We start from the raw sequence: 16,551 nt of genomic DNA, 5'->3' as shown, positions 1-16,551 counted from the left end.
AGATACTTTTTCAAATTTTTTATTTCATGCATACTTTTATTACCTATGTCCAATATTTCATCCAAGATGCAATGGTTAAGGAATGTGCAATATCTGGATTACTTGAATGTCATGATAATTGGATCACGTTGTGCTATTACTAGGTTCATGCTCTCCTTCTATTTAATTAAGAATGTGCCACAGTTTTTAGCAATGCAACAATTGTTAAATTGATCATTAAGCATATTTCCCCATGGTTTTAATTTGGTTTCATCAGTATTTCACTGTAAAAATGGTACTAACTAGTTTGTGTGTGAAAAAAAGTTGATGCTTTTCAAAAATGAAGTGAAAGTGTTGTATGAAAAAATAACTATGGCCTGTATCATCATTCAACTTCCTGATGGGTCTGTTTAGGTAGTCTGTATTGTGCCTGTTTTGAAGTGACTATGTCTTCAACTGATCATTGAACCATTGTGGAAGAAGTTATAGGGATAATTGTTGTAGACATGGAATCAGCTTTTTAAGACAATTTATTAGGATATACATATTGACTTGTTAAGCTCAGGATTAGCAGTAGTGGTGTGTCAATGACTATGCGTTAGTTAAATGCATGCTTATGAATCATTTTCAGAGCAAGTCATTGGCTGGTGATACATCTGTTTTATTTTCGCCACCATCCATAATGAGGAATCCCTTAGAGGTGGAAGGAGGAGCTATTCGTGGTGCTGAAGGACAGCGTCATCTCAGGACAATCATCAACCCTTGTCCTTCATCAAATTTGGCATACCCTCCCACCCGATCTGGTGCCTCCCCCGTCAAGGTAGATGACATTATTAATTGAAAATTATAGTACTGATTTAAAGCAACTTGAGTTTAACATACTTCCAACTATTGGTTATGTGATACATTTAGTTTGAAGTGGATTGTGTAATGGGGTGGCACCCAAAAACACTTGTCACATGCTGTGTTGCTCTGTTATACATATGTTAGGAATTTGCCATTGAAGGTGGTGGAACACGTGCCGCAAGACTTTTTTCTATTATATTCTGATGGTACAGGCTGATCAGTTCCCTTAAATTGCTGTATCAATATGTAATTTTTGTGTGTCGCTCATTATGTTAAATGACAATTACAGTTTGTCTCCTACAGAGAAATTGCTGAATTTCTCTTTCTTGAGTTGAAGCTAAACTTTTCTTAGTCTAAAACATTACTAAAAGGACACCTTTCTTTAACCAGTGGACTCTCCTTTGACCAAAATTATTCAAACAAACTCCACGATGAGAGTCTTAGTCTAAAAATTTTATTGTTAATCTGTGCTTTCTACAAACTTTAAATAGTGTTTTTTTAGATTAAAACTTTATTTTCTTGTTGCCATTTGCCGTACTCCATGTGCTTCATACCCTGTAAAAATTTCATATCTTAAAAAATATTGTTACTGAATAATATGACATTAGGAAATTATTTTAGTTTTAAGATTAATATAATGCAAGCACATATTTAAATTAATGAAAGAAAAAATGCCCTGGTATTAAAATCAAATCAAACAGGTACAACACATAGTGCTTAAGTATTTGCATTTTCCATTATTTCATTGTACAAAGTTGCAGTGTACATAATTTTTGTACATTGTTATGAATTGTCACTGAAAAAAAGTAGAGATAAGTTAAAGGGAAAGGTGCACAAAAAGGTTGTATAAGTTTTTTTTTAACTTTCCTTTCCACAAATTGGCAGTCATATATGCACAGTGGAACCTTGCATAGCAAGCACTTCATATAGTGAGTAATTTGCATAGCGAAGAAAAATTTTGGTCCCAAGAACATCTTCCTTAAGGATTGACTTTTGGCTTAATGAGCGGCGAGGAAAAGGGAATTACCGAGTTCATTGCACTCCTTCTTCTGCTGTTAGTCTCGTTCCACTAGAATTTTAGCATTGCTAGTGTTCATGCATTTTCCAAACTTGTGTTCAAACATTATTAGCGATTTATTTGTGCAAAGTTTAATAATATTTTGTGCATATCTTCAAAATTGACCCCGAAGAAAAATTCGTAAGAAGAAACCCACAAGTAAATAAAAATAAAAAATAACAGTAGAAATGAAAGTGAAAATCATTGAAAATCGGGAACAAGGTGTGAGCATGGCTGATCTGGTATGCACATCGACAATCGGTTGACATGGGCCTTTTCTTCAAGAACACAGACAAGACTAAGGAGATATAGATGCTTCAAGTAGAGTGGCGAGTACTCACACAACGGTTATGTATTTTTAACGATGTAGAAAGGTTGTTTCTCATGTGCATCAATGAAAAGCAATCGCAATGTGACACAATTAAGGAGAATATAATTTGTGAGAAGGGAAAGTGATTTTTGCTGCCCCTATTAATAAAGATGTGAGGAACATCACCGGCCAAACGAGTATTTAGTGGGAGCTGAGCATAGTTCGAGAAGTTAATGAGGAGAACAGTCATCCACGGCATTGTGAAACTCGGTGAAGCAGCAATCTCTGAGTCCAAGGTTGCAGAGAACTTCATCAGTGGCTTCATAAAGCTTGTAGATTCTGAGGGTTACCAGCCAAAATATGTTTTTAATTGTGACGAGATGGTTCTCTTTGGGAAGAATATGCCAAAGCGAACCTATATTTGTGCACATAACAGTAGAAGAGAATGCATTGCTCGACCACAAGGTAATGAAAGGCCCTCTCACGCTGCTATTTTGGTCAAATGCATGCGGCGATTTGAAAATCAAACTTCTACTTGCTTACCATTCAGAAACTCTACGAGCCTTCAAGAAGTGTTCAGTCAAAAACAGCAGACAAAATGAGATATGGAGGTCACAGGAAACTTGTGCATCATACCATCCATACAAGGCATCACCTTAACAATGCAAGGCGGTGACAATGCAAACCATAAATTTGCTTACCGTTCAAAATAGCATTGCCAAAGGATTCATTCTTTGTGCTATGTAGAGAAACAGCTGAAGAGTTTATAATTTGAAGCAAGCTATTCCTTTGTCCCCACTTTTAATGGCAAATTAAACTATCCCAAATTTTTTAAAAACTGACTCCATATTGCATAGCATAAACATTCCCTTAATTCATTTCTTCACTCCCCCATCATGTCAAGAAAAGCTTTGCATTATATAATAGTGAAGGTCCCTCGTTTAAAAGTGAACAAGTAGTGCATCTGTGGCATCCTGGGTTGATAATTCCTGAGCTCTTGCAAAATATTTTGTGAGGAAAGATGAGAAAAGCACACTGTGTTTTGCTTAATGTTAGGTAAACATTTAATCATATAGATTCTTGTGACAGTTGTAAAGGTGGCTGCAGAGTCTAAAAGTCTATTCAGCATTATTTCAATAAGTTACACTTGAACTAAGGGTTGTCTTAGTGCTCATTCCACAATTTTATGCCAGTAGTTATAAGTTGGAGCCACATGTATAAAAGATGTGCTTGGAGACACAAGTGTTATGAGTGTTGTTGCTTTCAATGTGTTGCTTTTCTCCAGTTTATCACATGATCCCAATTATTTTTGTACAAAATTAACACATTGCTTGCTTGTCTCTTTACTCAATACAGAACCAAAGGAATCCAGTGGTGAAAAGAATTCAGTTTGAGGATACCCCAGTATCTGCAGCCTCTCTTGGTGACGTGATGTCTTGCAACAAGTCTAACCGTCACCTTCCAAAAGTACGTTTCCCACTAATAGCAAACTCAGTCAGATGCTTTATGTCTTCATGAAAAAGCTGAAAACTTGTATACTTGATCGAGTCAAAACCCTGCACTAACCTTAATCTTACATGATATGCTTTCCTGGCCTATAGATGGCAGCCTAAAAATCTTGAGTGTTTTCAATGTCATTATAGCATATTGCTCTGAATATAAATCCACCATGCTTTGTCCAAATATCACTTGAAAAGTGATGGGGGACTATTTTTTAGTGCGAATGTGTGCGTGGGAGAAATAAGCTATTCATAATTGATGTCAAATGAGGAATAAATGAATGAACTTCAACAGGGTATCTAATAATCATAAAAACCAGGAATGCAGTCGGGCATCTAGTTGGCCCAGGAATGCCTGGGATGTTGGCACCCTTTGAATTTACTAGATATGCTGTGACCAACACAGTTTCATTTGTGCACTAATTCTTAATAATTGAGGTAATTTGTCTGCAAATAAAAAAAAGGCAGATAGAAGTGTATTTATTAATCATTGCCAAAAAAAGTTGCAAATGTGAAACTTTCTATTCTATTTATTCTATTCTATTTATTTCTATTTTATTCATACTATTTAAAACTTGTACAAACCATTAGTTCTATCAGTGAAGGCTATAGCTTTTATTCAACTCTCATTCAAGAGCATAGTTACAGGTACACATGAAAAGTAAATGCTTGTTATATCTGGTTTTGTGAACTTGGACTATCTTGTCATTTTTCATTTGTATCCGGAAAAGGAGTTAACTTCTTTTTTTGAAATATTTAGAATTGTGTAAATCATGAAAAATTGTGATAACAGCCAAAAAGCTAATGGATTCTAATAATTGAAAAGTGTAAGTAAGGAGTGGTGAAAATCATCGTAAGATTTGAATGGCTATTCATATTAGATCTACCTCCTGGGTGTTGAACTTCATTAGGCATGACGCTATCCGTCAAAATGAAAGTGTTGAAATAAGGGATCCCAAAATCCTTTAAAAAATGTTGACCACTCATACTTCCCATCTCTAATTGAAAACTCCTGGAATGTTAAACTATAGAAAATACATTGAAATTTTGAATTACACATGCATATGCATGTTTATCATTATATACATGTTCAATCAACCAAAGAATATAATAAGAAAAATCAAATGTTTTGGTATGAATATATCTTGAAAGATATTTTGTGATAGTTATCGTTATTTGGGTAGGTGACTGACAGCTGAAGTTGCTGGCATCATTAGAGATAGATGGGTAATTTTGTAGAGGTAGGATGTTGTGCAAATTGGGAATGGTGGAGTGAAACTACTGTTAATGAAAAGCAGCAAGGGGTCTACAATTTAATGTGATGAGCATTTTACTTAATATAAAGAGCTTCCTAAGTAGAAATCAGGAAACGACTGAGAAGCCATGCCACCAATTAGATTTAAACATGGGCCTTCGGTGTGAGAAGCCATTAGACTAGCCACCACAGTAACCCAATTCACTATAGATATTTTCTTCAAAATATTATCAAAATAAGGGTATCCACAAAACCTATAATTGGAGGAAATAAAGGAAAAGCTAGTTCATTTTTTGATTTAAAATCTCTTGGGACAGTTTGGGAAACATACGGAATCCTTCTAGAATTTAATTCTGTAGTAGAGCATGCCAGTATCCCAATTTTATTACATGTTTCATTAACCTGTGATATCAGGTTTTATATTAAGTTGATAAGAAGTTCTCCTTTTTATTTAGTGTGAGATATAATTAGATAGATTAGAAGTTTTTTCTGGCTGATGCTGAGCATACTGCAGAAACTTGATGTAATGTGTGTACCATATAATGAGAATCTTGATATTATGAGTAATATCTATAATACATTTAATTTCCCAGTAATTATTTCCCTTCATATTCATGCAAAGTAAATTAGTAATAGTGAAGACTACATATTGTACCTACACTGATTGTTTGGTATGAAGATAAGGTTCAATTTTTGCTTAAACATGGAATGTGTAGAGTTTTATGTTTAATTGCCAAGAACACATTTGCAACTATCTCAGTTGCCCATTTGTGACTTCCAGGTGAATGTGGTTTTCAAGGCTCAATTGTATTATATGGAGCAGTATTTCAATTGGTCCATGGCATTGCTTGTAAAGGAATTCAAATTGAAATTCTAAATGGCACAGAATCTACTCTTTTAAAATTATTATGTCAGCAGGAATCAGTCCTGGAAAAGATGTTAAATGTCAGATATGTTGGCTAAATAAAGGGGGATTATAATTTTGGTGTGCACATCAAAGGTTGTCATAAGGTCTAATGGCTCTAACATAAGATTGGAGAACAGCGTGAGTCAGTTGCCAACACCTGACCCTGATTTGAAGTGGATATTTAAATAAATAATGTCAATATTTTTTATATAAAGGTATGAAACAACTGTTTTATTATCTCATTACTGCCATCATGCTTACTAGATAATGTGCCACCAAAAGATGATAAGCTTGGATGATTATTGTGACATTTAAAAAAATTAAAGGTAGGGAAAAGTACACAACTTAGCAACTGATTTGAATGAAATGGAAATGGGCTTATTGTTAATCATTTGTCTCCAAACATTATAGTTCAGTCAATAAATTAACTTTTTTTTCTATTTTTGCTTATTTCTGGCTTGTGTATTTTTTGTTTACTGATTAATAATCATCAGATGATTTTCCTGTGACCTATATTTCTTTGTAGAATTTTCCTTTTGGAAAGTTAAACTGTTGCTGATATTTTAATTATAGGGCTTATCTAAAATTATTTTCTATTATATTTGTAACACACCTTTATTATGATTTTGAAAGCATATATTCTTTAGAGGACTTAGTCCTTTGTTTGACACCAGATGAAAAATGATTAAAAATATAGATTGAAGGTATATAAAACAAGGAACTCATGATAGGTGTCAAGTGGAGTCTGATGTAATGAAATGCAAATGGAAATCTGGAAGGCTTGAGAAATTAAAAATGCTTCTTTAAAACTTTGAATAGCAAGCTTTTTGTCTTCAATGTACAACTTGATTGGAATTAGAGTGAGTCATTATAAAAGTTTTACTTGTTGTAGAATTAAAATTTCCAAATGCTGTGTGGATTACAGAATAAGATGTTTTGAATATCTATGTTTCCCAGATATCAGTAATCAGGGCTTCTGATAACTAATTACTTTGCCTACATGTGCATACGAGAGGAATATCAAAAGAACAATTCCTCCTTGTATATGCACCTTGATATGATAATTAGAACTCTTCTGAAGTCTGGCAGGATTAGAAGACTGAGGAATCATCATTTCAGAGAGACAGTAAGTCACCAGCATGTATCTCTGTTGAAAATGCATTTTCTTCTCGTTTATATCTTTAAACTCATCAGATCTGATTAGAGGAAAATTATCTTAGTTTAAGGCCACATCAGAGAGAGATTTTATTGGAATATCATTCCATGTAAAATTTGAAGTTGTTGCGTTCATTGCAAAACCTTTTTAAAAAATTTTTTATCAGGATAATGATTTGTGTTCGCCCCAAGGCCACACCAAAATTAATCAGAAGTATTAAGGCAATGTATGTTCATATTTTGGATTGAAGAAAAATTACAAGAAAACCTTGAATAACCCAGAATTTGAGTTAATCAAAGAAAGCTCTAATTTTCCGAGTTTTTGCTTAACCTATTAAAAATAACTTGGATTTATTGTTAGTGGATCAAGATTTTCTATTTTGGCTCTATGAACATGTTTTGTCTTATATAATAAGCAGGTTCTTAGTATGGGACGCAAACATTTTTCCAGAAATGGAACTTGGAAGATACGGTGATAGGGAAATATTCAGAGCAATATGGTATTGACAATCAACTTTGTTCAACATCAATCTTCATTGCTTGAGTCCAGTGGCACAAATGTTGTTGCTTGATTTTATTGTCAGAATATTTATCTTGTTGTGCCACTTGCTAATGAAATGTTGCTAATTTGAAAAGTAGGTATTGACGAAAAGTACTTATTTTCAGGTTGATGTGCATTGGGAAATAGTGGCATATGGTAAAACCAAGGATCAGTTGGAGATGACTGAAAAAGCATGGAACTATCTAAATACCCTCCAAGCCCATTTTCTCGATCCCTAAACAATGTGCCTTAAGAATTGCCTTCAATATAATGGACTTCATGAAAATAAGGGCGACGTTGCCAAGTTGTGAAGTTTTAACAATGTGTAGACCTATTCATCCCTTGTATATATTTTGATACTGATTACTTATATTCAGTGAAGTATTGAGAGAGTTTTTGGCCTTTGTAAGTGTCAACTCTGGCTGTAAATACGTATGAAGGTAACAGTAAGGGATGGATGATATATTTTCTTAAACTACCATTTAAGGTGTGTGGATCTTACATTGTTATTTTGAAGCCATAATGCTCTGCTCTCTTCAGTGTGGCATTTGAGTATTAGTGCTAGTGGCTTAATAAGGGGTTGCTGTGCAAAATAATACAGAACTTTCATATGGTGTGGGTCTTGTATTAACATTAACCCATGAGGTCAAAAACTGGCTACATATAGTTCAGAAGTGAAGTAATTGAAATCAAATTTTCACTAAATCTCTGTGCTGATGTAGATAATTTTGTATAATGTGTACATTTAATGGTGCCACTTTATCTTTAATATATTAGTTGTGAAGGTTTAAAAGTATCATAGGCAGCTTATTTGTGTTTGTTTGTGTTCTTGTGAAACATGTATTTTATACATGTCCTTGTTATAATTTAACTACAGGGAAGTTTTGTGTAATTTGATAATTGTATGTGGCAAGTTTTCTGCGGCATTAACCCCCCCCCCCCTTCCCCCCTGCATGCTTTTTATGATATTTGTGTAATATACTCTCAGAATATGTCGTGATCGTTCTGAGAAAAAGCTCTCACAGAAATGTTGTGTAAATGCTCTCTAAACTCCAAAAAATAAATACTGGTGCTGCAATTTTCTCACATCACCTCTCTTTCCACTTTGCTGAAGAACATACATGTTTTTTACATGCGTATAATTTTTTAAGTTTATACACAGAAGTACAAACACTCTCTGCTTTAAGCAGAGGTTAAAAGAGTCTAAAAATACCTGATAACTTATTTGAACTTGTGAATGTGGACATAGGTTTGCTCTTCAGGATCACTAAGATGTGAAGTTTTTAAATGAATCTCATTAGGTTGTTGGGTCCTCATTTGGTTCAAATAGGGAATACTGATTATCTCTCAATTCATTGGGATTTGGGCCCACAGATTAAAACTTTAGTTTGTCCCCTTATTGGTCAACAAAGACTGTGGAGTTGTGCTCTCATACTTAATAGGACTCTCAGAAACACATGAAGAATGCATCACATGATCTTTGAGCTAACTGAAAAGAATCTAACTATTCATCAAAGTGGTTGCTTTAAGATAAAAAAAATGTATATAAATAGCAGTAAGCTTAATTGGCTTCTAAAGTCTATGTGGATGTAATATTGTCAAGAGTTGTACAGATTTGAATGTGTATTTTGTGAATTAGGTAGTAGACTATTTCATGACTGCACCACTTGTTGTGGTTTACTCTTTCCTCAAAGCCCCTCAAGAGTATTTATTGCCTGTGCAATTGCCTGGAAGGAATTATTTTTGTGATTTGAAATGACAATTCATGCATTCTCCAATTATAATATCCTGTATTTATATAAATATATTTTTAACACACCAAATAAGCCTCTCTATTAAATAAATACAGCACAATTAAAAAAAAATAGGTTATGTTAATCCAAAGTTGTTATTCATCTTCATTGTACTATTCATTCATTATATATAAATATATTTTATGTAAAAAAATAATTGAAAATTCTTATACGTTGTGGTGAATGAAAGACAATGAAGATGAGGAAGCTATTTGGGTACAAAATGTGTTTTAAATGTATTTGCTTTCTTAATGTATTTGGCTAGCATTTAAACTGTTATACATCATGACTCCTGAGAAAACGCTGACTTTTAAACCAAATTCTTATAATTGTAACTGTAGTTGGCTTTGGAATACTAACTTGAAACTCAACATTGAGTAGGTTTTGGTTCTCAGAATGGCCCTGGTACACCTCATCCTAAAATTAAATGCTCTTTGGTAAAAACCAGTGTGAAGGAAATGGACTTATTGTGCATGTAAGTTTTGTTGTCTTGTCAAATGACTTGATATCATTATTATGTTTCCAATCACTCATGAAAGGTGCTGTCTTAGTGCTTAAGCACCTGTACCTGTTCTGTGTCTTATGTCAGCAAAAGTGAGCTTGTGGTGATTTATAACTATCAAAAGTTGTCATATTTATGAAATATATATATACAATAAATCTACTAAAACATAAATTTTTAAAAAATTTTTTGCTAATTATTTTCATACTTTGCAATAACATCTAGGAGCGTTATGTATCAAAGTTTAATTATGCACAGTGTATCTTTTCTCTAAATTGAGAAATTATGCCTGTTGGTTTAAAATATCTATCCAATACCCAATTACTGTTTGAGGTCTGATGGTAATATTATCATGTTATTGAATATCTTCATTGTGGTATATGTTGCTTCAAGTTTCAATTGTAGTGACATCACATTATATCTGGTTTCTGAAGAATTATATTAATTGCAGTTCATGCTGGGAGCATTCATATTGTAATTCTTTGGAGTTGTAGTCTGCAAATTTGTACTGCTGTACAAGAAATTGTTCAAAAATTAAAAAAATTGGGACGACTTAGATGTGGCAAGCCAAGAAGAAGCTTAAACATTAATAAAAATGCAATAGATTGCTTTTTAACTTTTTTCTACCAATGTGACATTCATGTCACATTAATTAGTAATGGTCCAGTGGTGGCTGAGAAAAATAGTTAAACTCAATGGTTAATGAAGTTGGTATCAAGTTTACTTATGATCATAGAAAAAGCATTGTGTACTCCTAAATAATGTACCACTTTCAAATAACTTGACACTAAAAATACCTTTTCAATTAAATAATTCTTTAACTTCTCCACAATTCTATATCCCTTCATCTATTCAAAAGTAATATTCTTTCCTTCATTTAACCTTAAAGTCATAGCTCTACTTTCTCACGTGGTTTTCATTTTTGCAATAATTCATAATATATCAACTGTTACTCCCTTATTCAAATTACTTCCCTCAACTTCCACTTCAACTACGAACCTAGCACTTGATTGCTTGTATTTGTGATTGCATGTATTCTTTGTGTCCATTTACTCCCCATTCTTACCTGAAACAATGCAGTGAAACTCAGTCTTTGCTGACCTTAAAATTTACTATGATATGGCTGTATGGTCTAAGTTCTTGTTAATCTTTTTCATAAATTCAGTAGCATCAGACTCACCCACTTGAAATCTCATATTGCAAATTGAAAATAGCTTGTTGAGATGGTGTGTGATAAGATCGTATCTTCGGGTAAAAATTTTGCCGAAGGTTGGATATTGATATTATATTAATGAGGAAGGAGGTGGAAGGTGCAAGGGAAGCTAATGTTAAAGTGATATATATCCAAATACTTATTTTGAAATCAACCAAGTTTTTTCCGTCTTCTGTCTTAGTGAGTCCATATTTCACTAATGCAATTCATCTCCTGATATCCTTGCTACTATTTCCATTTTTGTGTATATAATTTCCCAGTAAAAGAGATGTCTTATCTGCTCTCATCGTTACCCTCATACTAAGGTATTTTGACTTGACCTGCCTGTTTCATGAAAGCCGCATTACTTTTATATTTGTATGATTTATTTTCATTCATTACCTGATATATATCCATAAGTAACACCTTAATAAAACTTGGCTATCAGAAAACCTCACTTTAGTACTAATTTAAGGTACTCCTTTCAGGTTAGAATTTATGAAAAATACTGGTATCATGCAGAAAAGCACCAAATTATGTTCATGTTTACACTGAATAAGAAGAAAATGGCATTACCAAAGCAAAATCAGCATTTATGTAAGGGAGAGGAAGGGTGTTTAAATGGTTAGGAAAACCATTTACTAAAAATTCTGGAAAGACATGCTAATCCGTATGCATGCTAGTGAAAAACTGTTCTAAATTAGTGTTAATTTTACCCACTGTAAAAGTTCTTTGGTATATGAAAAAGGAGGGATTAATAATGAACCACAGTCACTTAAATGATAAGACCTCCACCATAGCAAGTCAGGTCATGCAGAATTGGAAAGGAAGAGGGGGAGGGTTCTTATGAAAGACATTATGATAGTTTCACTTTTAACTTTCTTACAGGACTTAACCAACCAATTACAAAGGCTAGAAGTTGACGGTTGTTTCATTCTTCCCATCGGTGTGATGTCAATAGTTGGTACTTATAACCTTCCTTTCGTGTAAAAGTGGCAGTTTTTGTGCAATGGTTGTTCTAGTATGTGTCCATAGACCATTTCTCTTCATGAATCTCACACAGCAAAAGATCCATAAAAATTGGCAATAAACATACCTATCACTTATTTTCTTGCTGCCATTAAAGTCATTTTTTATTAAAAACCGTAATCCTGTTCTTTCTGTGATTTATTATTCAGTTCTTTATATGTCCCTCATCTTTGGTCTGATAAGAGGACACGGATGTAAATTCTTTGTACTCATATCTGCATTTAATAAATCCACCTGCTTCCTCCGTTCTCATATCATCATTTCAGTTGGAGGTGGGGCCAAAATGCCTTTCATCTGTCCTGTTTCCAAAACACATGACTCCAAGTTAACTTTCAATACTGTATGGCAATCTTCTCTCTCACTATCCAATGAGATTATCATCATTTCAACTTTTTATGCAATAAATCCACCTGCTTCCTCCGTTCTCATATCATCATTTCAGTTGGAGGTGGGGCCAAAATGCCTTTCATCTGTCCTGTTTCCAAAACACATGACTCCAAGTTAACTTTCAATACTGTATGGCAATCTTCTCTCTTACTATCCAATGAGATTATCATCATTTCAACTTTTTATGCAATGCTTAGTTTCTGGTCTTATTTTATTATTAGCAACATTTGTATTAAAGGCAACCATTTTCTATTCCTTTCTGACACTCTCATACTATTTAAGGTTGAGTGCCTTTAGACTCAGATTTATCGGGAGAGATAAAATGTATGTATTAATGGAGGGGCAATATCCCCATTAGCCCTACGCACATAGGTTTAGCAGCAGCACCACATATGAGATAAACTAAATGCACCGTTATACATTTACAATTCATTTGAGAATTTTTTTATGAAGTACTTTCAAGGAAATATTAAATTCCCTTGCCTACTACTAGCTCATAAAGGAGATATTATTCAAATTCATGTTAAAGGCAACTGTTTTATTTACCTGATGTGAGGAACAATACTTAATAGTAAGTATTTTTCAAGCAAATCGGCTTGCTTATTGGCTGAAGTTATTATACCTGTATACCCTTGGCCCATAAGATGCAAGCTGATTTTGGAGTACAAAAAGTGTCTTATGACCTGGAAAATATGGCACTTACATCTTGGTTGCTGTGTGACAGTTGTTAATGTGAGAGGGGTTTAAAGGAAGAGGCATTAACTCTTAAAGAGAGGTTTTTACGTATTCATTTCTCTTCTTTGCCTTTTACAATTTTACTCCCTGAAAATGGTCACCTGGGGGTCATTTTACAGCTGCAAGTCAATTTACAAGTCTTTTGAAAATAATAGTGAATGTGATACTGAACTTCGCTTTACTGAAAATAAATGTGATGAGTTCTTAATTTAAAGAACTGTGGGAAATGCTGCAGCAGTTACTTTGGCAATTGTCCCTATAACCTATTGATGTTCTCACAAATACAAGAATTTCAACATAAAAACCATTCACCTTGAGGTTTGAGCCTAGATCCCTCAATATCTGGCTAAGTGCTTTTAAACAGTTAATCAACTGAGGCATTCTCAGACTGTGAATTCGTAAAACCATTAAATGAACAAGTTGCTCAGATGAATTCTCATGCATAAAATATCAAGAAGTAGTCATAGTAGTGTGTTATGCCATAGTACGTAGTGTGTTATGCCATTGAACAGTAATGGATATCAAGGGATCTGGGTTCAAATACCAATCAAGGTGAGAAATTTTTACGCTTAGAAATTCTTGCATTTGTATTTTATGAGTAATAACTAATTTATTTCTATCAGAAAGAAATATATTGTTCCCTTTCCTGGTACAAGAGATAAATCTATTTCTTGTACCAGGAAAAAATTTAGGATTTTTTGCTTGGAGCAGTGAACCTAGGGTGGCTGAATTATAGAATATTAGTTTATCAAGTATATAAATTACTGAAAAGTATCTTTCATCAATATCATTAATCATCTTAAGCATTTAGTAAGTCTCTAAGAATCATGTTGTGGGATGCCTCCATGGTATAATGAAAACCAAACTTTGCATTGTTCCATGCTATTTTGTTGTCCTGACCTAGGTTTTGATGTCTTAGTGTCATTGTCAAGGGTAGCAAAGTACTATAATATGTTATCCTTGACAATAAATAATACCTAGATATTGAAACCACCATCGGGACAATAAAATTGTATGAAACAGTACCAAGTTTGGTTTTTATGATACCATCTAGCCAATAACTTTTCTATATCATATATGACTGGCAACTTTCATTACTTCCTGGTACCATTATTTTACCTCTTATTTTTTATTCAGTATTATTAGCAGTATATTATGAGGTTAGGTTCAATTTTATATGGGCCTTGGCACTGTGCAGTACTGTGCTTCTAAGCCCCAACTACCATGTCATAAAAATCATTAAACCCCATGCTATAATTTACTTTAACTCATTCTTTAGCTCTGCATACTTTCTACCTTCATTAATTTCATCCAAAATACTTATTTTTTCTCCCATCTACCTCTCACAGAAAAGGCTAAAAGAACTAATGAAGGTTGAATGATTAACTGAAAAAGCTACAGAGTGCTGGCTGCTGTAAGAACATGAAGAATTACAATAGCTAGAAATTAAAGGAATAAGTAGTATAGTGTCTAAGAAAGTAATTAGGGCAACCTGGGATGGAGGCAATATAGTTACCTTAGCCAAGGAAATAGAAGATAAGAGCAGGAAAGTACCGAAAGAAATTGGAGCATTAAAAAAAGATGTAGAAAGCTGTGTAGAGTGAAAGAAAGCCCACTTGATCAGGAACTTCAAAAAGCAGATGTTGTAGACAGATAAATGGAAGGGTAAAATATTTTGAGAAAGAAATATTAGCAGTAATCATGGATATGAAGAATAGGAAAACTGATGTGCATGGCTTCCCTGCTAAATCTGATCAATTACGTACTGGAGAGAGGCAAGAGAGAATTCACATCTTTGTGTGAAGAAAGAAATGAGATGGGTGAATGGCCAGAAGACTTTTTGTTGACTGGAATGATCCCATTGGTGAAGAAGAATGGACAAAAAATTGCAAGAAACACTGGACCAAAAAACAAGATTAATATAGATTGTTGCCAACATCATTGTTGTGAATAGTGAATGGAAGATTAGTAAAGGTAATGGAAGAAAAAATTGGTGTGGAACATTTTGTATTCAGGAAGGGAATGGGTACTAGGGAAGCAGTTTGGAGTGGTAAGGGTTATGGGAGAGAGATCTGGAAATAGGCAAAGGATTATATATTTGTTTTGTCAATTTAAAGAAGGGATTTAATTGTGTTGGGATATGTTGTGTATTGTGTGGAGAAAAGGAGTTAACTGAAAGGAAATATGCCTAATTACAAGCTTTAGTGTGGAACAGCATAGTTGAAATGTAAAAGAATGGACTCGTTTGGTCTGTGTAGAGGTGTGAGACAGGTGCTGTCTCCCCCAACCCAGTTCAATATTTACGTAGAAGAGTAGTGAGAGAGTTGGGAGAAGATAAATGTTATAAAAAATAAGAGGTAGGAAAATAACTTGCATGAGATTTTTTCATGACATGAATCTGATGTCAGAAGAGGGGAATAGAATGAAATACTGAAATATTAGACTTGGAAGAAAGAGAATATAGTCAGACACCGAACACAAAGAAAACCAAGGTAATGAAAATCAGGGAGCCAGAATACTTATGTTTTATATAGAAGCAGACTGGGAAATATAATGTGGTGTATGTAATTAGGAACTGAAAAATGGAAAACTGGGAAAGTAAAGGGGAAAAAAAAGTAATTATTGAAATGGCTGAAGTGGCATAGATAATGAAAAGCAGATAATGAAGTTGTAGGATGGATTTGAAACTGAGTAAGAGGTTGTTGAAATGTTATCTGTGGAGCATAATGCTGTCTAGAGGGGAGGTATGAGTATTGAGGAAAAGAGATTGAAAAATAACAGAAGGCTTTGAAAGGTGGATTTGAAGATAATGTTGAAGATTGCATGGTCAGACAGGGTAGGGAATGAGAATTGGAGACTCTTGATTGATGCCATACTGATAAGGGACTGCTTGATGAGGCATGTCTCGGAAGGAACAATTAAGGGACTGTTGATTGTTGGGAGATGGCTTAAGTTTGTGGACTTCGTGAAGGGGATTCACATTGTGGATATGAAGAGAAGGGCTCATGATATGGACGTGGTAGAATAATGTGTGCCTAGCAGAATACTGGTGATGATGGCCTTTATCTCGTAGTATAATTCCCCATATTATAGTCTTCAGCATACTATTTCCTCTCTATATCCAGCTTCTCCTGTCTGTTAATCTCCACTTGTCCTGTTTTTTTTAAATTTCTCCCAACAGCCATCTCTCCCTCACCATGCCAAGTACTTCATTCGTTGTCCTTTCCATCCATTAATTTTCTCCACCCTTCTCCACAATCATATCTCATAAGCCTCCAAAATATGCTTATCCTCTTGCTGCAATGATCAAGTTTCTGAGCCATACCAAACTATACTCTTGGATGTATTTAAATTTTTCTAACCC

The 16,551-nt window shown here is 34.0% G+C and overlaps 1 protein-coding gene across 1 annotated transcript in view; it reads left to right on the top strand.

Moving 5' to 3' along the window:
* The window catches only part of LOC139698311 (myb-related protein A-like), a 51,495-nt gene extending 41,552 nt beyond the window's left edge, over positions 1-9,943 (top strand). The window contains exons 12-14 of the mRNA XM_071597203.1: positions 611-799; positions 3,549-3,659; positions 7,675-9,943. Of these exons, the coding sequence (XP_071453304.1) occupies positions 611-799; positions 3,549-3,659; positions 7,675-7,788 (414 nt within the window). The 3' untranslated portion in view covers positions 7,789-9,943. The remainder of the gene's footprint in view (positions 1-610; positions 800-3,548; positions 3,660-7,674) is intronic.
* Positions 9,944-16,551: the final 6,608 nt, after the last annotated feature.

The sequence above is a fragment of the Hetaerina americana genome, unplaced genomic scaffold (genome assembly GCF_022747635.1).
Source record: "Hetaerina americana unplaced genomic scaffold, ioHetAmer1.1.p SCAF_10, whole genome shotgun sequence".
Taxonomy (NCBI): domain Eukaryota; kingdom Metazoa; phylum Arthropoda; class Insecta; order Odonata; family Calopterygidae; genus Hetaerina; species Hetaerina americana.
Note: the sequence above shows the minus strand (reverse complement) of the source record. Positions and strands in the feature narration are given on the sequence as shown.